This window comes from Urocampus carinirostris, chromosome 10, assembly GCF_059441175.1.
Source record: "Urocampus carinirostris isolate Australia breed hairy pipefish chromosome 10, RoL_Ucar_1.0, whole genome shotgun sequence".
Lineage (NCBI taxonomy): Eukaryota > Metazoa > Chordata > Actinopteri > Syngnathiformes > Syngnathidae > Urocampus > Urocampus carinirostris.
The window spans coordinates 30,068,202-30,091,947 of record NC_142358.1 but is presented as its reverse complement, the minus strand read 5'-3'; the positions used below and the strand labels follow the sequence as shown (position 1 = coordinate 30,091,947).

Below are 23,746 nucleotides of genomic sequence, written 5' to 3'. Positions count from 1 at the left end.
TATGTTCTCCCCGTGCTTGCGTAGGTTTCCTCCGGGCACTCCGGTTTCCTCCCACATTCCAAAGACATGCATTTCAGGTGGATTGGCCGGTCCAAATTGTCCCTAGGTGTGAATGAGCGAGCGAGTTGTCTGTCCCTGTGTGCCCTGCGATTGGGTGGCAACCAGTTCAGGGTGTCCCCTGCCCACTGCCCGATGATTGCTGGGATGGGCTCCAGCAACCCCGCGACCCTACTGAGGATTACCGGTGCAGCTAATGAGACGAGATGAGATCATGTTTAGGGTTTATACTGGCTGAATAAGTAAACACAATACAATACAAATTTTACATTATTTTGTGACAAAAATAAACACCAATAATCTGTATTATAGCTTTTCAAATATCAATCGTTAATCATTTTGCATATAGTGTTACATTGGTAATGCATCGATTCAAATGAAAAGAGTCTAAAGAGCCGGAGTTGTGCACACAACTGCCCCCAGCATGAAACGTATTTCCCCCTCGCAAACGTCAGTAAAACGAATCACACACAGAGCATTTGCACCTTGAAAATATATTTTTTTTTAAGCAAATTGGCGAAATTACTTCGCTTTTTTCTTATCTTTTTCAGAATATCACACGTATTGAAATCCATTTTTCAGCACAACACCGACTCTTTTAATAGAGCACAGCCAAAAAAAACGGTTCTCCAAAAAGAGCCAGAATTCCCAACAGTGAAGCGCAGTCCTGGTACATTTCCGATCTTCTGACGCGCTACTGTATAGGGGGAGGGAGTTATTACTATCGTGGAGCTGATTGGCCACACGTCCTGACGTCCTATCACAAGAGAGTGGGCGGTCCTTCACCGGCATCGCTCTGATTGGTGAAAATCGCGGCTCTTCTTCTGCATTTTACACTAGAACTGATGCTTATGTACAGTTCCCGAAGCTGCCTCTTGTCCTGGCGTCTAAACGCAAGTATACTAGGTAAGTATTACAGGACGTCCTGTTCTTTTTTGTTCTATCTTTCTTCTTTATGCAAATCTTCGTGGATTTTTTTTCAATATAGATAAATATCATCAACAGCTGGTGTCAACTGACAGTACGTGGCAAACCCAGAATGCTTGGATAAAAAATAACCCTTATTTTATTTTATGTCAGCAGTTCTGCAGAGGAACCACCCAGTGCATTGTATTTCTATCAGATTGCATTTTTTTCCTTGCATTTTGCAATTAATGACTCAAGCGTCGCGTCACATTACCATATAACGGCTAATGAGGGGTGACGCAACAGCAGCCGGTGATGTCCACCATGGTTCCTTTCCTATGTTTTGTTTAGGCGATGGTTATTATGCAACCTATTGTTCGCACCCACTGGTGACATACCGAGGTGTTTTGTCAGATTTTTCACCGGTTCACTTGACCGGTTATATAATGTGAGATTTTCTCGTCGGGGCACGTTAGGCATCTCTTGTACTTCAGCTCAGGGCTTGGTCGATTGTGGCTTTAGAACCTTGCACTTGAGTAAAACTGCACATTCTCAGGTACAAATCTAAATCCTTACACTAAAAAAACAACACAGTCAATTTTTACCCATGTGTTCCCTTATTTATAATTTTAAAAAGGAAAAAGTTACATGTTTCCTGGCTACTTCATACAAATAGTACACAGTGTATTCCAAATTAGCAAAGAACATTGCAGTGTTGAATTTAGTTTTATAGTATCTTAGTTTTAAATTTATTTTATCAGTACAGACGCTCCCCTACTCACGACCATTCGACTTAAGCAAAACAGTAGATACGAAAAAAAATTTCGGGATGTCGAAAAATATCCGGACATTGCTGTAAATTAGATTTTGTTTTGTGTGGATCTTTTCCCGAGTAGATTACAGAACTGTAGTGCTTCTTTTCGCAACTACTGGCATGTGGCGCTGTGAGAGGTCGCCCAGCATCCAGAAGAAATCCGACTTCTACTTCCTGGTCCGTGTGTAATCATGACAACGTGTACTGTATTGCTAGCGCGCTAAGAACTTCGACATTTTTATTGATTAATATCTCGTGTATCCATTCAATATGGTTGGTGTAAGGTGTGAAGAAGAGGCGGGCCGTTTTTTTAAAACTAAAGTGGAATAAGAAAGCTTGATGTGGTTGAGAAAATGGTCGTAATGCTTTTTTGGGCCACTTTTTACCACGGATGACCTCTTGAAGCGTATCTCCTAAAAGTATGTCAAACCTCACTTTATCTGTATAGAGGAAATTATTTTATGAAACGTTTATTTTATTTTTTTAGTACAAAACAATACAGGTTACTTATACAAGCCTTTAACATACTTATATAAAACTTATTTAAACTTTTATAAACATACAAAATATAGCACTGAATCAACTTACGAACAAATTCAACTTACTAACGATCGTCCAGAACCTAACTCGTTCGTAGGTCGGGTAGCGTCTGTATTGTACACCGAAGTTGCAAAAAGAATTCCCTTGGCACGAGTAATTCCATGAGCCAAGAAGAAATCCGCAGGTTTCAAGAGTGTACTTTGTTTGGCCCCTGGTGCTGTGGAATGCTCTGCCCTCTGAAATTCAATCTGCAACCTCAGTGGAAGTATTAGAATCTAGGCTTAAAACACACTTATATTCAATAGCTTATGAATGATGTTGGCTTCAGGAAGCTGTCAACCTGACATTTTGTTATTACCTATATTCTATGTTGGTGATGCCCTCATGAAGATTTTAAATCAGACGATGGTGTATATGTATTATGCAAGGCAGGTTACTAATGTTGGCTGAGTGATAAAAAAAATAATACAGAAAAACAAAGCTAAAATTTTGAAGTTGACATTCTTGTACTGAACCGACTTGCCCAAGAACAGAAAGTCTGGCTCCGGCCCCAAAACCAAGCTTGATATCCCTGATCACAGGGAAATCCATCCCTTCAAAGTCTAATTTTCAAAAACAAAATTGAAAAGCTATAATGCAGCACGGAAATGATTTCATTTATGGAATGGTTTAGGATGATGACCTAGTATGTCCCTAATTTATATCAATCAAAAACATCATTAATGACATCTTTCTGATAAATAGGCTAATATCAAGAGTTTCTTTTGAGTTATATGTTATGGACGTGGCTAAGGGTATAACTACAGGCCTGAAATGTCTTTCCTTTTTTCCTGTTATGATTTAAATTTCTTTAGTGCAAGAAAAAAAATGAAGGCAGCTAAAAGCTTCTGCTTCAGCTTATTCCCTTTGGAAGCATGGTTATGTATTGAACAATTGTATTGTACAGTGGTTTTTGTGCAATCATTTCGTGGTTTCCTTTTGTTGTTTTTTGCGCCGTGCCTAAACAAAAAAGCCACAAGCAGAGCAAATATTAATGATGAATCATCGAAACAAAAAAAATCAGTCAAGTCATTGAAGGCCAACTTTACGCTGTCTGCTTTTGAACACAAATTGAGGAAACACTTCCTTGTTTTGTTAAGTCCTGGAACATCGGCTTCCCTTTATATCTCTCGACAGCCTCGCAATGTCCACGATGTCAGAGACCAAGGAGCTATTCAGAAGAGCGGAAGCCGTTTGTTTCGACGTGGACAGCACGGTCATCAAAGAAGAAGGCATCGACGAACTGGCCAAGTTCTGCGGCGTGGGCGACGCAGTTACCGAAATGTAAAAACCAAAAACATGATAAAATATTCGTCGTTGTCAAATCGCCCTAGACCACGTTTGATTTGCACGTTTTAGGACCCGTAAAGCAATGGGTGGCTCCGTGACGTTTAAATCGGCTTTGACGGAGCGCCTCGCCATCATCAAATGTTCCAGAGAACAGGTCAACAAACTGATCACGGACCACCCTCCGCAGTTGACCCCGGGGATCAGGTACGAGAAACAAACCCGTGCGTACATTCAGGAATATTCATTGCCATGTGCTTAAAATTCTAGATTTTTTTTCAAGGGCCAGTGTGTATTAATTAGCGCCCCCTTACTGGTTAATACAAGTAACCCCAATAATATGCAACAATACACAAACTGTCACACTAGAGGGTTCCTGCCGATCCTTGAAAAGTCTTAAAGAGCATTGAATCTATTTCTCTGAAAATAAAGCCTTAATTGGCATTATAACCTCAGGAATACTCCTTGCCATGTGCTTAAAATTTTAGAATTTTTCAAGGGCCTGTGTGTATTCGCGCCTCCTAGTGGTTAAGAAGTCACTCATTAAAGTAACCCCGATAATAAGCAAAAAATACACAAACTGTCATAACAGGGTTCCTGCCGTTCTTGGAAAAGTCTTAAAAGGCATTGAATTAATTTTTCTAAAAATAAGGTCCTAATTGGCACTAAAATGTCTTAAATCAAATTTTTAAAAGTCTTAAAAATGTGATTTCCTTTTTGTTTGGGCTGAAAAGATTTTGTAGCAATTATCAATTATTTTAATAATTCACCGATTAACTTTTATGGTAACATGGCGTACCAATCAAAACGGTGATGTGGTTTTAGTCGGGCCTATGCAGATGCGCGTCTTAGGTCTACCCACAATACACAAAGCGACTCCGGACAGAGACCTTTTACTTTGGACAATGGCAAATTGTACATTTAATGAGAAGGGGCTGTCCGACGAACGTTTTTGGCCTTGTCTGTGCCGAATGTATACGATGTATTGTGTGCAAAAAATATTTGTATTTTTCTTTTTGGACTAGGAGATGGACTAGTAGATGAGAGAGACAGAGAGATATATATACAAGTTCAGCGTTTGTGAGAAGCACCTGGCTTTGGTAACAGCAATTGGACATATTTCAACCTGCAGCTAGTTTTTCTCTTCTACTTCCTTCTTATTGTCTCTTGGGCAGGATTAAGTCCCTTAGCGGGCCTGAAATGGCCCGCGGGCCGCCTGGTTGACACCCCTGCACTAGACTTCCGATGCAGGAATCTGCCCCACTTAACTGGAAATTTGGAGGGCATTGAGATAAAAACATCACTCACTTCTTGCGCCCCAACCCTGAAAAGACCGAAATGTTAATGATTGGTCCATCAAAACGCCGTGACTTGTTCTCAAAAACTGCTCCGAATATTGAGTGACTCAGTCAAAAATTTAGGTGTCACATTTGACCTTGCAATAATCTGTGGTCTGCGCATGACTTTGAGTCTCTTTGTGATTAAGGACTATACAAATAAACATGACTCGACTACTCTTTGTCTTTCCAGGGATCTTGTGGACCGCCTCCACCAACGCAACATCAAAGTTTTCCTCATCTCCGGCGGCTTCCGCTGCATCGTGGAGCACGTGGCCACCCAGCTTAACATTCCTCTAGAAAACATCTACGCCAACAGACTCAAGTTCTACTTCAATGGTAAGAGATCTGTTGATGTAAAATGGCATGCTTCATGCCGTTTGTTCATGACCAGAACTACAGTCAAGTTCCGGACTACAAGCTGCTACCATGTTACTACATTTTAAACACTGCGGCTTATGATCCGCTTATTTCTTTTCACCCGCTTCTATATCACTTTGTAACGTGTGTAAGGGATGGGAGAGCTTAAGATCAGTAGCATGGATCAGCATTTCTACTGTCTATTGTGATTGTACAGGCTTTTAGTCAGTACAGTACATTTAAGTTTTGTTTTAAGAAAGTCTTATGTATTAATGCCAATTTAATTAATGTTGACTGCTGGACTAGTTGATTGGCAGCTGCAGACACAGTCCACAAACAAGTGTCTTAATCGTGGCACAATGTGTTACTTTCCGTTACTGGACATTTCCCCACTGTTTTTTTTTTAATGTGAGAAATGGATGTAAAAGTTCATTTTTATGGCTGTTTAAGCCTGCAGCAATCTTGTGCAGTTGAGTTTCTACCTTAACTTTGCTACTGCGACTTTTAATCAGGTGTGCTCTGTAGACAGGAATTTACGGTACACTCCTCTCCAAACATGATCAACCAGTGGAAGGTCTTGCATTTTAAACCTAGGCTTTTAGTGATGGCCTTTAGTGAAGCGTCGGTCCCTAGCGTACTGGCTCTAAGAGCTGGCTCTTGGAAGTGAACCACAGGAGTCAGCTCCCCACATATCAAGAGCCAGTTCCTTCCGAGACAATTTTCTCTAGTGATCGGTCAATATGACAGTTTTTTTCAGGGATTCTGTTTTTCACTTTAAATTTGTAACAAAAAAAGTTTAAAATTGTTTTTGTATTTTATTTTGTTGGTACATTTTGTTAGTTTCGTCGTCGTTGCATTAAAAAGTCAATATTTTTAACATTTTGTTGTGTGTTTTTCAGGGATTTTGAGTTGCGTCACATTAGTTGCTTAGCATAGAAAAGAGAAAAAAATAGGTTAAGTTCACTGTAGAGTGAAAGAATAAATGCTAATTTAGTAGAATATATTTTAGACCTTTTTGTATCACTGCCCCCTGGATGACATTTTCTCACACCTGAAAGAAGGTCTTGATGCTATCTACTCGAAATCTGATTGGTTAAATCAAAAGCTTTATCCTGCACTAATATTCTCCGTCAGGGCCTTCAATAGTCTTTGTGAAGGCCTCCGGGCAGACACTGGCTAAAATGTGATTTGTTAAATGCTAAGATGTTAAAGCACACATATGGAAGCAGCGCAGCCAGAGGGAGCTGCCAAACTGAAATTATTTAATAAGTATTCATGGACAAAGTATAACATCACGATTCAGATATTTTTTTTAGGCCAGCAGAGCAGGCCCTGACGGCCCAGCACTGTGACCAACATAACTTGTCAAAGTAATCGATACTTTGTGCTTCTGCAAAGGCGAATACGCCGGATTTGACGAGAGCCAACCGACGGCAGAAAGCGGCGGCAAAGGAAAAGTCATCAGCATGCTGAAGGAAAAGTACGGCTTCAAAACAATAGTGATGATCGGAGACGGAGCCACCGATCTCGAAGCTTGCCCTCCTGCTGTAAGTGCGAATGCTAATGCAACGAGTTCATTTCAATATTCGGGCGCGTCCATTGTCTTGATAAGTGTTTCTCTCGCCCCCTCCAGAGCGCTTTCATCGGATTTGGCGGCAATGTTGTGAGGCCGCAGGTTAAGGAGATGAGTTTGTGGTATGTTACAAGTTTTGGTGAGCTGCTGAAAGAAATGGAAAAGATTTGAAGAATTTGTGCCTTTTTTTACTCCACGAATGTTATTTACACCAGAAGGTGTGTAGCTGAAGGTTTTATCCATTGTGCATACTCCATTTATGTACATTTTCAATCGATGCCCATGTTTACCGAATTTTACGCATTGAAAAGTGCACCAAAATATAAGACACCCCCCCCCAAAAAAAAATAGTATTTGGTCATATATATTACATATTTAAGGCGCACATATGTAAAACTACAGAAAGAGTTACAGCATTTTTCCAACATAACAAAACATTGTATGCAACGGGAATTGAACCCAGGTCGCGGCGGTGAGAGCTGAAACCCAACCACCAGTGGTTCTAAACTGTTCTGATTTGAGGACCCACCATTCTAAAGTTGTGACCAAAATCAGGAAAAAGAATTCTGTCTTTCAACTTTATCGATAGAACGGATTGTGCAGTTTGGTGCAGAGATATTCGAATATATTCACCTTTGTTTTTTTTGTTTTTTTTCCAAAACACAAAATGACCAGGAAAACTAAAAATAAGTTTGTACCTAAAATAATTTTTAAAAATGTGTACCTAAACAATAATTACTTAATTGTGTAGATAATAAAGATCAATGTACTGGTAAAAAAGACGAGGAATATGAAACATTTTTAAACCATTTGCTGAACCTTTAAGCAGTGCTTTCACAATCATTTCCTTCTTCGTTGCCACAGTTTTCCACTTTTCTTCCCCTTACCACTAACTTTCTAGGGACCCATTATTATGAGCAGAAAAGGGAAATAAAACAAACAAAATCACAATGAAATGAGATGTGGTCCCTCTCAAAACACAATTGGGCTGCACCGATTCACTGAATAAGAAGAGATCATGCAGGGCATTATCGCCATCTACTGTGTAGTTGACCCTTTTTTTTTTCTTTCTTCCTCATAGCATTAGTTTGCCAGGGCAAAGGAATGAAACCCACTTTTGGGTTCCGACCTACCAGTTGAGAAACACCGCGCTAGACCACCAGTGAAACGTATTGTATACGAATAAGCATTCTATTTGTATCTCATTAGGACACTATTTTTACTCATGGTGTCCGAAACAGAAAGTCGGCCTGAAAGATAAAATGCAAAATGCTTGTTTCTGGCACTGTGACTAAAAATAGTTTAATAATGAGATAAAATCGAGTACCTTTTCGTATGTTATCCGTATCACTGGTGGACCAGTGCCCTGGTCCTTATCTGTTTTGACTTGAGGACCCACCATTCCAACCTATCGACGAGCTGTGACCCAGTTCAAAAATAATTTTCGCTTCTCAAACTTATCCAATCAAAGGATTGTGCAATTTAAAGCAGGGATAAAATATTCAACATATTGACCTGCAAAAGCAATTAAGTAACGTATGTACTCTGATATAAGCAGATATTGCATAAAAGCGACCCCCTAAAACAGCTTTAAAATATTAAGCATGAACTTACTCATTATACTATGTAGTTAAAGATTAATATAATAGTAAAACGTTTAATACATAACATTTTTAAACCATTTAGTGTACTTTCTAGCAGCGCTTAAACTGCAAACATTCGTAACCATTTCGCAATTGTTTCCTTCTTCGACTCTCATCGTTATCTGTTTTCCACTTTTCCTTCCCCTTATCAATAAGTTTCTTGGAACCTATTTTTTAGAATGGAAAAGGAAATAAAACTAACAAAATCACAATAAAATAAGATGTGGTCCCTCTCCAATTGATTGACCGAATAGGTAGAATATATCGAGCAGGGTATTGAAAATGCGTCAGACCCACTCACTGTCGCGACGTGGGTTCGATTCCTGTTCTGTACAATGTATTTGGATGTTTAACATAAGTACTGCTGTATACTGTAAAACTATAAGTAGTGACGCCCACAAAGTAATACCGTATGTATTCTTACTTGCATCTACCGTATTTTTTGATAAATAAGACTTTCATATTTCTGGCCTATTTATGATTTTTAGCTGCGCCTTATAGTCCAGAAAGTACGGTACTTTGGTCCGATCAATTCCACCTTCACATTTCTACTATCTTGATTTTCTATAAGACGATGTTACAAAATATCCACCGCCTGTGTGGAAGTTAAACATTTTTGTGTCTGAGGCACTTTTTTTTATTGAAGACTGGGAAGTGCAATGTAAAAAGAATGATGTATGGATAACTGTTATCAGTATCTGCATTGAATTGTGTTCTAAGACTGAGTATTAAACAGAAACAGGCTGTTAACATTGCTGCTTCAAGTTCTTTAATCCCGTGTCATCATCGCCTGACAGACAAAATAAACACACGTCTCGATTTCCGATAAAATCGGACCGATATGTAGTAAGTGGTTTATAAATACTTAATAATATATCTGAATTTAAAACAAGGCATGCCGAGTCCACAGAAGATGAAGATAATGGTCACATATACAAAAACACTCGGAACAGGACACTGTAGAAAAAAACACAACCGCAAATAAATTTGGGGGAAAATGGTAGAGGTTTCAGTCAAAAATATGAATTTTCTGTATATGTCACAAACTCTGATATTAGGAACACAAAGTTGAGATGTTATTCCAGCTAACATTTAAGCGGTGAACAATGGATGTTACGCTGAATAAATAAAAGTTGGAGTCGCGCATTCGTGTGCACTCCAGCAGTTTTGATATGGAGAAGTGTGCTAACATTTGTATAACATACAGCTGTTTTATTTTGAAATATCAAGTCCCTTTGATAGGTTCTATAAGTAAATGTTTGAATTAAGAGTAAATCGACTCCACACATTTTTCTTTACACTGTTCTCTGTTAGCAACATTCATGTTATTGTACTCGTAGAATTTGATTTAAGCAGCATCCAGTGTTACTTATTTCGAAGGCGGCCATTTTGAAACTTTCTGTAGCGCAGGGGTGGGCAAACTACGCCCTGCTGGCCACATAGGGCCTGTCAGGCTTTTTCCTCCAAAGAGTAAAATTTTATGTATAATGTAATCCCTTGCTGTATTGCAGTTTACTTATCGCAATTTCGCCACTTCACAGATCTTTATTGTGTTTTGCATTCTGATTAGCTAAACTGAAGTTTTCTATTGCCAACAAATTTGAACTTCTCCACGTGCTAAACTTGCTCCAGAGCCACATGTAAGTCTTTGGCGCTCCCTGGTGATATTTCAAAAATGTTTGATGGAAAAAGATATGGTTTCTATGGGACAGAACCGGAAGGTAATCGCAGTTCTTCGAAATGTCCACATGATGGCGGCAAAGTATTGTGTAAAGCGGATCGTGTCCTTAATCCATACAAAATTATATGATTTATATATAAAAAAGTAAAGTACTTGAGCCTGTAAATTGAGTCTGTTCTTGAGTTATAAATAGATGTATCTTCACCGTCTTTTTTTTTGGAGAGCAACCACCGCAAAAAACGAGAATTACTGTAATATGTAGAAACTGGTTAAAACATACTCCGGATGAAAATGTATTGATTTGGTGCCACTCTTGTCCTCGAACTTCAAGTAGCTGGCTACATTTACCTTTACCCGCTCTCTGATAATGTATTTTATCCATCAGATATTTATCAAATTTAGTTAAATAAATTCCTATAGGCCAACAGTATTGCATTTAGTGTTTTCAAAATTGTATTTAATTTTATGTTGCTTTTTTTTCTTAGCCTTACAAAACCAATTAATTTACATTTATTTATATTGTTGTATCTGTTCAAGATTTCATTTTTTTTTGTTTACATTTTTGTTTTTGCCCAAATGTAAAACATTTTTAAAATGCCAAAAAGTAAAGATAGGCCTACATTATCTTTTACGCATGCATTGCCAAGGTATCAGACTTGAGACTGTACAGGCACAAACTAAAAACAATATTTTTTTTCCTTTTGCCATTCTTTTTTACCCAATGTGGGTCCACTTCTTAAAAAGTTTGCCCACTCCTGCCGTAGAGCAAAAATACCATCAGCTACTCCTGTAAAGACGAATTACTGGCTTCAGAAAGACTAACCGTATGTACTGAATTTTCAACTTTGTTGCTCACTGCCGCCATCTCATGGCTTAAAGTCATTATTGCAGGCTCAGTCAGCTCATTCATGATGTCCGTGCAAGTACGTGCATATCTTAGACACTTATTTTTAGGGGGCGTTGGCATTTGGACTCGACTAGCAGCAGGCATTTTCTTACTTTACCATTTTTATGCTATACTGACAAATAGAAATAAGAGACCTGCAGGGACAAGCATGACGTTACTTCCCAGTGCACCGCCTCATTCCTCAAACCCTACGTGGTTCGCCCTAAAAAGCTCTGATAACAGGTAAAAGCACAATGGAAAATAAAGCATAAGGACTCTTTGAACTCAGTTGGGCATTTTTAACACATACTTAAGAGAGAAAATATAAAACTTTCAACTTTTTAAGGACACCTCAAACAACGCCCCAACCTTTAATGTCATCTTAAGTCAACAGTAGGTGACAAAATGGCAGCCTTCGGGGAATTGAAACAATGTATATAATTTTTTTTTTTCAAATGCTACAAACCTAATCTTAATCTGGATGTCATGGCCTATAAAATCATTTGGGTTGACTTCCTACTTTGATAACGAGAAAGTGCGAGTTGCATTGGCCTGTGTCAAAGGAACTGTTAAGACACGAATAATACCTGTACTGCAAAAAACTTGTTAAACCTTTGCATGTCATGCCACTTGAGGTTGTCACAACATACTCCTTTAACTTCATATACGGTATTTCTCAAATGATTTTGACAATAATGACAGAGTAACTGGGTAATGTTGTTTGGCAGAACTGAAACCGTCAGAAGTATTGCCTGTGTTGGCGAGGGTACCACATGATGGCCCGTTTCGCAAGAGGATCTGTTATTTTTCACTTCAACGGTGACGCCTTGGTAGGGATCATAATCCTGGAATCCATATGCTGGATAAGAGGAACTGCAATGGGGGGGGGGAAAAAAGCAAACAACACAAATTTAAAAAAATGATTTTCCGTCACGGGTTTTAACTTCAAAGTCTTTAGATATTGATTTCAGTTACAGTCCTTGACATTGACCTTAAGTGTGTTGTTTTCCTTCCAAAACACTCCAACTCCCTATTTTAGGTCAAGTTCATTTTAAGGTCTTCATTACAATAGTTCTGATGAACTTACAACTTGGGCCAATCTCCAAGCACTAACTGTGTAGATGTTTTTGCCTATTTTGTTATTATTCTCTAAAGTTGTCATTACAAGTTTATCCTAGTGTGCCATGTTTAATTTCATTGTAAACAACGTTCACTACAATATTATCAGTGCTCCTAAACAATTCTAATTCTAAGGCGATGTCTAAGCTTCTGAGGTATTTAAAACCATTACTTTGGTATCATTCATGTGATATGAAGGGTGTGGGAAAAATATTGGGCACATCTCAAGTCCCATCATCTCTTTTCCTGTGAAGGGTAGCAAGATGAAAGGTTTGTCATTTTAAATATAAATACATGTAGTTTCTTCTAGAGCTATTGATTTCTTACTTCTTTTCGGAGCCTATTATTGGCGTTTGCTCTACCAGAAAAGGAATTTTGTTTGTTTGAATGTGCAGAAGAGGAACCTCACCAAAAACTCAGTAAGGGGCCATCCGGCAGAAAGTCCATAGTTAGATGGCATGATACATTCATAACGGATGGGTGCTAACAGCCAGCTAAAATAATGGAACACTCCTCAACTTAAGAAGAAGTTCTTGAACAAGTTAGAACTGCGTTCCAGCTGAGCCAACATAAATCTATCACAAGAGCCAGTAGGGAAGGATTGGTCTATGTTTCCCCTATTCCAAGAGACATGGGTAAGCATGACAGAAGCTTGTGCAACCATTTACAATGCAATGTATGGGCAAGTTTGGCAAGAATTTAAACATACCATGTAAAAATCGAGATTGTGTTTTCTGAATTTACCAGATGTGTTTTTATATCCTTAACAGTTTGAGATATTCAATGTCCGACTGTTCCCAAGACTTTTGGAACACCCTGAATTCACACCAGGAAAATTGATGGTGCGAAAAATTGGGAAAGCATTTTTGCTTTGTGCTGCTAATAATGTCTGTTAGGCCACAATTGGGCCCCGCGCCTTTGTCTGAACATTACCGTACCAAAGGCTACAAAATCGATTATTTTGAATATTTAAATCAAACTTCGATTATTCAAAGTGTTTTGTTTAACTTGTGTATTGATTTCTCCAATCATACGAAATTGGAACCTCTGATTTTTTTTTTTCTATTTCCTGACATGAACTTGAATTAGCGGTAATCAAAATAACAAATTTATTCTTGATTTTATTCGCCCACCTGTATAATAGACCACTTCATGCCAGCCTTCTGCCTGCCATGCACCATTTCTCGTGACTTCTCTGGTTTGAAGGTCTTTGTAGGCTGCAATTGAAGAAAATACAAATGAAGTCCACCGTCGGTCAATATTGTCTTAGAATGTAAATGGCCTAAGCAGATAATTGCTGGGTAGGATGAGCAGGATCCGCCAACTACTGGTTGTATTTGGACATGGCTTTTATCACAAAACTGTTGTGGACAGTAAATTATTGTTGAAATGTCTGCCTTGTTCTAGCCCTAGTAGCTAAATCAGACGCTGGCAAACAACAAGAGTAACTTTAAGGCGAACGTGTGTATCATTTTACCAGTAGATGTCACCGTAATGTTAAGTGCAGGGGTCACAAACTCAATTTACTCGGGAGCTGTCAAGTCAAGTCATTTTTATTTGTATAGCCCTAAATCACGAAGAGTCTCAAAGGGCTTCACAGATTATTACACAGACTAATTTTTCAGCCGACGAGAAGAGTAGGTTATTCATATGCTATGGAGTAGAAGTGAGTTTTAAGTTTAGATTTAAACATTTCCACTGAGGTTGCAGATCGGATCTCAGGGGGAAGAGCATTCCACAGCACCGGTGCCCGGATGGAGAACGCTCTCGAACCAGCAGAACACTTCTTTGCTCTTGGGATCACCAGAAGACCGGCACTCTCAGATCGTAGGCTTCGGACCGGGACGTAGGGGCAAATCAGATCTGTCGGAGTGAGGGTCTGGATAAGGCTGGGCCCATCAGGGTTTCTACCATAAAACATCTGCCTGTTCTCGTATACCGTAAATTCCGGACTATAGAGCGCACCTGATTATAAGCCGCACCCACCACATTTCGGGAGGAAAACCGATTTTGTACATGCACAAGCCGCACCTGTATATTAGCCGCATGCGCCCAAATTGACAAGATGCAACACAAACACAAAATTAACCCACGCCCGACACAGTCCAAAAATCACAGCCGGCAAATTGAACAGAAAATGATACCGGTACTTAATGTTTGATGCAGACCTGCAGAATCTGGGTGCCCGTTGAAAGTAATCCAAGGGAAAAAAGTGTATATTTCCAAAGGTAAGGGTGGGAAAAATATATATCCACTATTGTCGGCCGCATCCACAAACACGTCTCACCTTTACTCCACTTCCCGTCAGCCCGCGTTTGCCCCGCCCCTTCTTTCTCATTTGCTCGTACAAAACAACATTTTTGTCATTTATTTAGTATTTCTGTAATATTATTTGTAGTTGTTTAAGTATTTTTGGAGTAAATAATTAAGTAATAGCATTTTGTAATATAGTATTCGATAAAAGAATATGAATGTGTAATAAGTCCGTAGTTTGCAATAGTCTGTGGTCTGTGCAGCCCTTTGAGACTTCTTGTGATTAAGGGCCTCACAAATAAACTTGACTTGACTATTTGTTGCCTAAAAACTAACTTTTATTTGTACCGTGTATGTTAATTTTACCCCAAAGGTGATGAACCATGTAGAGGTTGCCGATCTGTGAGAAAAACCCTCCGACGGCTTCACTGTTTTGCTGGCGGAGTCGAATAGCTCTTGCCCTGCCAAAGACAATTAAACAATTATGTCATATTGAGGGGACAAACCACAATAATGTCGATGCACAGTGTTGAATACAATTTGAAATTGTGGTAATTAATGTAACAATGGAGAGTAAATAACATGTTTATTCAAAGTATTACACGTGACTCCATTGCTGAGCTGCTGGCTTTACTGCTGCATCTTCATTTGTTCAACTAATTCTTACAGGGATGTTTTAAGAAGGATGCGACATGTTTTTTGAGTGCAAATAGTGACTGCTTCCTTACCAGTAATTACCCCACTCGATCATTGTTCCAGGCTGGGGGAAGAAAAAGGGGATTAATAGTATTGATGATTGGATCTTACAAAACTTGCTTATCAAACGGGTTTATCAAGTCAAAGATGCAAAAATGAGATGTCGGTTAAAGAATAATTAGGAACAAAATATTTCTTTTAAAGGAGCTGTACGGATGTGGAACTTTTTAGCTCTCTGCCGCCACCTCTTGGCTAAACATCATGTCTGCGGTCTTAGTCGGCTTGATCATGATGAGCGTCCAAGTAATTGTTTTTTTAATCTTTCTCAGGGTTTTAGGTTGGTGTTTGAACTATACCTGAAATAGGCCTATTCTTACTTTCAGCATTTAAATGCAACACTATTAAAAGGAATGAACAATTTGCGCACAAACAGTAAGTTACTCTCCACCCCCTTTGTTCATTCCTCTTACCGAATGTGTTCCACGGCCGGAACAGCTTTGTTAAAAGTAAGACAAAAGGAGATAGGCGCGCTAGGAAAAAAGGCCTCTTTTATACTAACAATAGTAGTTAATAGAGAATATATTCTACTTTCAACTTTTTAAGAACATCTCAAACAGCGCCCAAGTAAAAATGATCTAAAATGTCCCAAAATGAATCGTAAAAAAAATAAAGGTCTTGCTTAAGGACTTACCCGGAGCTGATAAGATCTGAGCTCGTAAATATTAGGGCCCTCTCTCGGCACTGGTTCGTTCCAGAAACTGAACTCCAGTAGAAGCTGGTTTCTGCGAGACAGGAGCATCTTTCCGCGCTCCTTCCTGTACTGTGTGAACTCCTACAGTAGGGCAAAACTCTTCTCAGTAACAAGCCAGGATGACCAACAAAATGGGCTTCTAATAACCGTAAATTCCATTTTCAACTATTGCTCGCCAAACACGTTTTTTCCAACAGAGGCATCAGTGCATGACTATAATCTTTGCTGAGAATCACTCATGCGCAACAGCGTTTCTGTCTCGAATGGTAACATACTGAAAGGACTGTGTCAACACCAGGTACCAAAAACCTTTCAAGTTTAGGAGCATTTTAGCCGAGATACAGTCAATAAAAAGACTTCCTGCAGGGATTGCAAAACAGACCTTGCGTACCATGGCAGTATCATGGTGACACACTAATATTTAAAGAGCATGTTGGGCAGTTGAACGAATCGGAGTCTGACTCGCCTCAGTAAGGTTCAAGTAACTTTCAAGCCAATACAGTTGTAATGACATGCGTTGTTCATTTTATACTACCGTAAATTCCGGACTATAAGCCACTACTTTTTTCCCAAACGTTCAACCCTGCGGCTTATTCAGTGATGCGGCCAATCTATGTAATTATTCTAACAGCCGCCAGTGGCGCTCGAGTTCAGGGCACATGACGCAGCTCACAAGCTAAACCTGCACCGACCAATTAATAAGAAGGGGCGTAACAGATGCGGGGGGATGACGGGAAGTCGGGACCGGTAAAGGTGAGTGTTTGTGGACATGGCAGACAATGGTGGATATATATTTTTCCCACCCTTACCTTTGGAAATATACACTTTTTTTCCTTGTATTACTTTTAACGGGACCCGGACTCTGCATCAAAATTTAAGTACCGGTATCATTTTCCGTTCAATTTGCCGGCTGTGGTTTTTGAACTGTACTTTTGTGTCAATAAAATTGTTCAAACCAAAAAAATCTGTTAAAGTCGCGGGACACAAAGTAGGATTTGGGCTAATTTTGTGATTGTGTTACATGTTTTAATGTGGGCGCATGCGGCTTATATAAAGGTGCGGCTTGTGTATGTACAAAAGCGGTTATCCTCTTAAAATGTGGTGGGTGTGGCTTATAATCAGGTGCGCTCTATAGTCCGGAATTTACGGTAGTATATTTTGCTATAAAACAGAGCTTGAATGTTATGATTGACTGTACCTGACAGACACATTAGAAATTAAATGCGTGCAGTCCAAAAAGATGTATTTTTCATTGTACCAATCTTTCTTGTGTTTATTAACATTTGCCACATAATTCAATCAACTTCATGCTAAATTCAAGAAAAATATCCGATTATTCAATTTAACGTTTCAATGGTCTGTGACTAGTCAACTATTAAAAAAGTGGCAGCCCTCGTGTCTAAATTGTTCTGCTAACCTTGTTCTGACGTAGCTTGTTCATCACCTCTGTCAAGGCCGGGTAGCCACCTCTGTAACGCCACAGGTGAACTGGGCAGGGGAGAAAAAAGCAAAATAATTTTATCATCTTTACCTTAAATATATAAAAAGTATATCTGTGGATATAAAACTGTATTATGTATTTTTGCCAAGTAATGGTGGCGTATTCAATTGAACATATATTGCGAATGAAAAATCTGGGTTTGGGTCACCAACGTGGGCACCTGGGTAGCCTGGAGACGTTTTTTTTTTTTTATAATAGTTCACCAAAAGTGGGTCATTGTGATTTTCCCAAAAATTTGAAAATGTAAACAATAGGAAAGATTAAAAAAAAGTGTTTTATCTAGGTAATAACCTTTTTTTATAACTGGCTGATAACTTTATTCTGTTCTTAATATTTATAATATTAAACACAAAACAACATAGCAATAACATAATGAGTTATATAACACATGCATGACAAACTGGGCGTCCTTCAAACCAAATTACCACAGTAACAAATATGTATCCCTAATCTTAAAAAAAAGGTTGGTGACCCCTGGTATCGAGAGATTGGTTATCAAAAAATGCCTAATGGCCTCAAAGCACAATAACATGCAAATACACAATTTAACTTCAATGCCAAGCATTGGGAATGAGCAAGCCTACCAGCCTGGTCCTGTTCTCCATACCAAGTATTCCAGGTTCCCACCAGCTCACAAGGGTAGTACTTATCGGCATGGATGGAGGGCAAGACCTCCTCACTGTGACACAAAAATGATTTTATTTTTAAAAACAAAAGGATCTTCTACAAAGAAAAATAAGTTGACTTATTTTTTGCTTATACGGTATTTATCCGTGTACACACACTTTAACAACCCAAAACTCAAAGTTTTCTGTGCTCATCATATACGACCCTTTAATGTTATGTATTACTGAATTTGAGCAGAGATTGATCAGTGGAAAAATACCACTGACCTCTTTTGCTCAGCAATGGATGCAACGGGAATTAACCCGGATCGCAGCGGTGAGAAATCCTAACCACTAAACCATTAGGATTGTGGATGACACAGGAAAAGGCATTAGATTTTATCACATCATCACACTATTTTAACAATTCTAACATATTTTTCATGGCCAAATTCAAGAACTTGATAAGGACATTAAAAGCCAATTTTTCAATTTATCCCGGACCATATACAGTAGAAATTCGGTATGCAACGTGTATTTTGCAGATCCACAATTTCATGTGCGATTTACATCTGCAATTTTAAATCTTGCATGTGCATTTATAAGACATATCATTGTTAGATATTGAGTAAATTGCAAACATATTCGTGGATCTGAACAATACTCAAGTAAATATTTTTTAGACACATCTCTCCCCATAAAAGTGTTAAAATGAGGGTAATATGTCGCTTACATTTTCAGTTCTTACCCACAATTTACCACTGGGACATGCTACCTTAATCTTTTGCACGGACCATAATAAATGTGCATAAGTGATACTTAATCCTTGCACTAATACACAATTTGTAGTGCCTTATTTATATGTAACATACACATGTTCTGTTGGGTGTGACCCATAGGGAGCGATGACGCTTCATAAGACAATGCCATACAAACTAATGCCACGTGACGAAGGAAGAAGAAATTCAATAGCCAAATTAAACCACCAGAGAGCAGTGCCCGTGTCATCTTTAAGCAAACTTGTTGAGAAACATGACAACAATCTCAAGAATTTACAAGCACTTCACCCGAAATTCAAGCACTGGGAAACAACATTAAAATTCAAGCATTTTTAAGGATCTCAAACACCTGTACAAACCCTGACGCACAGTTCCACGTTGTACAACATTCTAATGGACCATAATGGGAAAGAGTTCAGCCAAAACAATGTTGTACAACATGGTACCGTAAGTAGAAATAGTGTAATGATGAAATCTAATGCCTTGTCCTGTATTTAAGATCCATAGTAGTCTAGTGAATACACAATGGATTTAGGCTTAATATTATTAACATCGTAATTTTTACCGACGTTATTATTGGACCAGTCCGCCAGAATATCGTCAGATATTCAACCAGTCCGTGGTACAGAATGGGTTGCTGACCACTGTTCTATACTACATTTTTAGCAACTCTTGATACACAAATCTTGAGTTATCATTGCTATTTATACCACAAACTGATACTATGAGTTCCTAAAATTCTCTACCGTATGAAAAAAAGACTGATATTTTTTGATTAAAATTCCTCTAAATACAAACATATAATTTTCCTTAATATTTCATTTATTTAATGGTATTCTACCATTCCTTTAAATGCATGCCCCTGTTTGTTAAATGGACACAAGGAGGCAACTAATACTAGTATTGGTAACCATGGCAAGAACCCATACATTAAACCAATACTGGTATTGGCACAGACAGTGATCACCCCTCTCAAACATATGGATAACAGGAGTCACACTGTTACATGTCCAGTCTGTTACATGTCTATGGTTGCAGAACCTACTGTAAATAGAACTAAAAAGCTTTTGCCTGTAGACATCTAAGGTATGTGCAGATGACTAGCCCCCTAAACACTACACAAAAATAGCCCACCCCGATTTATTTTTACTTGCTGCACATCAGCAGGCACACTTGAGACAGTGTTACACTTGTAACTAATGCTGAGTAAAATGTTTCGAGATGAACAACATAACTCACCAAAGTTGGTTGTACGCTTCGAGGCACTCTGGCTTGACATTGTGGACTGAAAAGAGAGTTTAACTAGAATCATTCGGACATTTTCAAGTTGTTTGTTATTGGAAACGTATGATGCACTTACACTGGATTTTGTAAAGGTTGCTTTCCTCGTTTTTAGTCAGCAGAGTTGAATGTGCATCTTTCCTGGGATCAACTTTCCTGACAAAGAGTGATTTGAACCAGCTGTCTTCTCTGGTGATGCTGGATGTGGAAAAACCTCTGTGAAAGAAAATGGTGGTATGATGGAGGGAAATCACCTGATCACATTCAAAGACAACCACCATGTTTCCTCATGCCATGAGGCTCTTTAACTGCACCCGGGGGAGTAAAAGCCCACGTTAAACCCCAACCCCACATTTGCATATTACCCTATTTTTATTACAGTGTGTAGTTTTCGTAACACTAGTTCAATCCTCTTTATTAACACGTTATATTGGATATTTTTGTATGCTATATCTTTAATTTTATTTTTTAACATAAACATACTGCTGGAAGTGTGAATTTCCCTATGGGGATGAATTAAGTATCTATCTCTATCAACAGAGAAGACACTTATCATCTCATGGTAATCCATAACTTCAAGGGCCAATATTCTCGCACATTAAAAAGCCATTGTGCCTATCTAGAAAGGTATTCGTTTTGAAAACCTTAAAAATGTCCCCTTTTTACATACGCTCAAATATTCAATACGATAGATATTTTAAATAACGATATTAAAGAAACTATATCAGAAGTTTCTTCGGTTATTAAAATTAGGAGTCACGTGCGATATTATTATCAATTTGAAATGTCATTTTCTATTTTTCCTTCGTGGGGTAGGGTTTTGTTTACTTGTTTTGCTTTAGAATATGTTTTTCCTGCAAGGAAAAAAATGAAATTGGGGTAGGCACTTAAAAGCTTAAATGGTAAATGGTCTGCATTTATATAGCGCTTTTCAAGTCAATGACTTCCTAAAGCGCTTTACAATGTGCTTCACCTTTACCCATCGACATTTCGTTCTGTGTACATTGTTACACAGAATGACAATACAAGGAAATTATTATTATTATTATTATTCACACACACTCACACGCCAATAGCGGCCGTGCAGCCATGCAAGGCGCCAACCTACTAATTGGGGGCATTAGGGATTCAGTGTCTTGCCCAAGGACACTTCGACATGTCACACGGAGGAGCCGGGTATCGAACCTGCGATCTCTTGATCCCAAGCCGAGCGCTCTAGCTCCTACTCCCTCTAGGAACATGTTTATGTAGTATATTATTGTGTTGTACATCAGGTTTGTTGAACGAATACTTCGTCATTTCTTTTGTTAATATTTGATGTTGTTTTTGTGCTGTGCCTAAATGAAAAGTCACACACATAAACGTAGCATCCATTGACGATGACATTTCTAGAGTACCAAATTGACCTTGAGCATTTGGCAAAGCTCATGACGTAATTTAACCCTCACTTGAATAAATAAATACATAACGTTAACCTTACTCGCAAAAATACGTAGTTCAGAGTTAAGTAATTTTGATGTAGTTTATTTCCAATGCAAAGGACCGCTACTTAACCCAGTCTAGCACCTCTGCAGCTAGCTTGCACACACACATCGCGCCAACCCACAACGCGACACAAATCTAAAAAGCTACAAAATACGACACAACGTGAATTGCATCTCGATTTCGAGCCGACCTGCTCCAAACGAGAAGCTGCCCGGTTGAGTGGACACCGCTTTTTGCCCAACTCAAGCCGGTGCTGACTCTCTGAAGGACTCCCGTCGCCATCTTCCAAAAGAGCTGGACCCCCGAAGACGCACTTCGCCCTACTGACCGTCAGATGGCGGTGGAGTTCCCTTAAGGGCATTCCGGAATTCATACGTGCGAGTAAATTTCCTTTTATTAAAAAATTAAAACAACTAGGGAAGCACAGCCCATTCCTGCTGACATTATTTTGGAGTTTTTGAAAATGATCAAAAAGGTAAAAAAAAAAAAAGAATATGTTGTTAAATTATAAATAAAACAATTGCTCTTATACCTGTCAACCTCAGCCAGTTGCTCCCCTTATTAACGATTGCTATCCTTCTTATTAACCAATAATAAGCAGTATATATATATATATATATATATATATATATATATATATATATATATATATATATATATATATATATATATATATATATATATATATATATATATATATATACTGTATATGTGTGTGTGTGTAAGGGGTGTAATAATAACTTTTGTTTTATTGAAATTCCTGCTGAAATATGTTGTATAGTTTCTGTATAAGTGTCCTGCAATGATGAATCCAACAGTGCCACCTGCTGGTATGTGGTAAGGTTTGGTTTGGATTTAGAATTTGCGGCAGGAAGGTGGGGGTTTTTGGCAGTCTACAACGAGCTGCCAACGGTAAGATACGATCTTTTGGTGCTCCGCAAAAAGTTAATTTTAAACATTCAAACCACAGCTGACAAATCTCTCAACATGCACAGTAATGTGATTGATGTTGGCAAGCTGTTTGGATTTATTTTCGTTTTGTTTCTCTCGCCTTTTATGTTAGTTTTGCCAGACGTTGCATGTTGTGCTAAAATGCTAATTCCCCTTATAGAGATCAAAGAGATCAAAGCCAGCAGAGAAGCTTACCATGTGTTGTGACTCATTCATTTGCAGCAACTATAATAAAAACCTCATCATCCAGTCCAGTGTGAATGTGGATCTTTGGTGGGATAGGTACACCGCGGTTACATATTTTATATATATATATATATATATATATATATATATATATATATATATATATATATATATATATATATATATATATATATATATATATATATATATTATGTTTTATCTTGTTAATTGTCCTGATCCATTAGGATGGCATTTTTTAAATTTCATTTCGAATGCTACAATGCCAATGAATTCTATTCTATTGTGTTCCATTCTATTCTATTCTATTCTATTCTACTCTATTTATATTAGGGTGGGGGCCTCACAATGTAACCCCCGGGCCACCTGTTCAAGACCCCTAATGTAGAGTAAAACAGAAGATAATTCATGTAAAACAGATTATCTTATTTCCCAAATGGACAAGATAAACAATTATTTCAGGATATTTCTTAGTTGACAGTTGTTTATTTTTAGTAGTATTGTTATTTATAGTATTCAAATTCGTTTTAATTGTCAAATATTTTAAGGAGGAGATAAAAGGGGACACCATAGGGCACGGGCACCTTGTTGGAGACCCATTGTGTAGCACAACTGAAAGGACAAGGACAAGGACAAATACAAACTACGGAAATTCAAAGTGCTAAAATAAAAAATCTAATCAAATGCTGTGGCTGTCATGACGAATGATTTGGATCACCTGTGTCCCCTCGTTTGGTGCCAACCACTCCGGGCTATCTGATTGGTTCCCTGTCCTTTTTAAGCCCAGTCCTTTCACTCTCCTGTTGTCAGTCCGTCAGCGAACCTCTGTTTCTACAAGGCAAGCATTTTGACTCTGACTCTCGTCAGTTCCGCTTTTTGCAGCCGTTTTTCCACCCGTTCTTCTGCCCGTTTTTCCACCCGTCCGTTCCTGATCTCCCCGTTTGTCTCTGGCTTCGACCTGTTTTTGACCCCGACCACGTTTGCTCTCCCATCCCGGC

At 38.5% G+C, this 23,746-nt stretch overlaps 2 protein-coding genes across 3 annotated transcripts; one reads left to right on the top strand and one right to left on the bottom strand.

Moving 5' to 3' along the window:
- Nucleotides 1–839: 839 nt before the first annotated feature.
- psph (phosphoserine phosphatase) lies at nt 840–9,306 on the top strand. Of its 2 annotated transcripts, none has more exons than XM_088344997.1 (6): nt 840–963; nt 3,494–3,640; nt 3,716–3,850; nt 5,174–5,319; nt 6,739–6,887; nt 6,974–9,306. In XM_088344997.1, the coding sequence occupies exons 2-6, from the start codon at nt 3,501–3,503 to the stop codon at nt 7,082–7,084; spliced, it is 681 nt and encodes a 226-aa protein (XP_088201123.1). In that variant the 5' UTR covers nt 840–963; nt 3,494–3,500; the 3' UTR covers nt 7,085–9,306. The 2 variants fall into 2 exon arrangements, with proteins under 2 accessions (XP_088201123.1, XP_088201124.1); XM_088344998.1 differs by lacking the exon at nt 840–963 and adding an exon at nt 1,260–1,519.
- On the bottom strand, nt 9,303–21,908 carry LOC148358643 (protein NipSnap homolog 2-like). Its single transcript, XM_088344996.1, has 10 exons — nt 21,784–21,908; nt 20,188–20,324; nt 20,067–20,112; nt 18,028–18,122; nt 17,360–17,430; nt 15,883–16,023; nt 15,224–15,255; nt 14,862–14,956; nt 13,376–13,459; nt 9,303–11,996 (listed from the first exon to the last, which is right to left on the bottom strand). Exons 1-10 carry the CDS (start codon nt 21,873–21,875, stop codon nt 11,932–11,934), a joined length of 858 nt encoding a protein of 285 aa, XP_088201122.1. The 5' UTR covers nt 21,876–21,908; the 3' UTR covers nt 9,303–11,931.
- Between the last annotated feature and the right edge of the window lie 1,838 nt (nt 21,909–23,746).

Coding starts and splice junctions, on each gene's coding strand:
- psph (XM_088344997.1), top strand. CDS start 3,501: ATGTCCACGATGTCAGAGACCAAGGAGCTATTCAGAAGAGCGGAAGCC. Junction 3,851..5,173: donor CAGTTGACCCCGGGGATCAG/GTACGAGAAACA, acceptor TTGTCTTTCCAG/GGATCTTGTGGACCGCCTCC. Junction 6,888..6,973: donor TCGAAGCTTGCCCTCCTGCT/GTAAGTGCGAAT, acceptor CGCCCCCTCCAG/AGCGCTTTCATCGGATTTGG.
- LOC148358643 (XM_088344996.1), bottom strand. CDS start 21,875: ATGGCGACGGGAGTCCTTCAGAGAGTCAGCACCGGCTTGAGTTGGGCA. Junction 20,113..20,187: donor CAACCTTTACAAAATCCAGT/GTAAGTGCATCA, acceptor CTCTCTTTTCAG/TCCACAATGTCAAGCCAGAG. Junction 16,024..17,359: donor ACAAGCTACGTCAGAACAAG/GTTAGCAGAACA, acceptor GCCCTACTGTAG/GAGTTCACACAGTACAGGAA.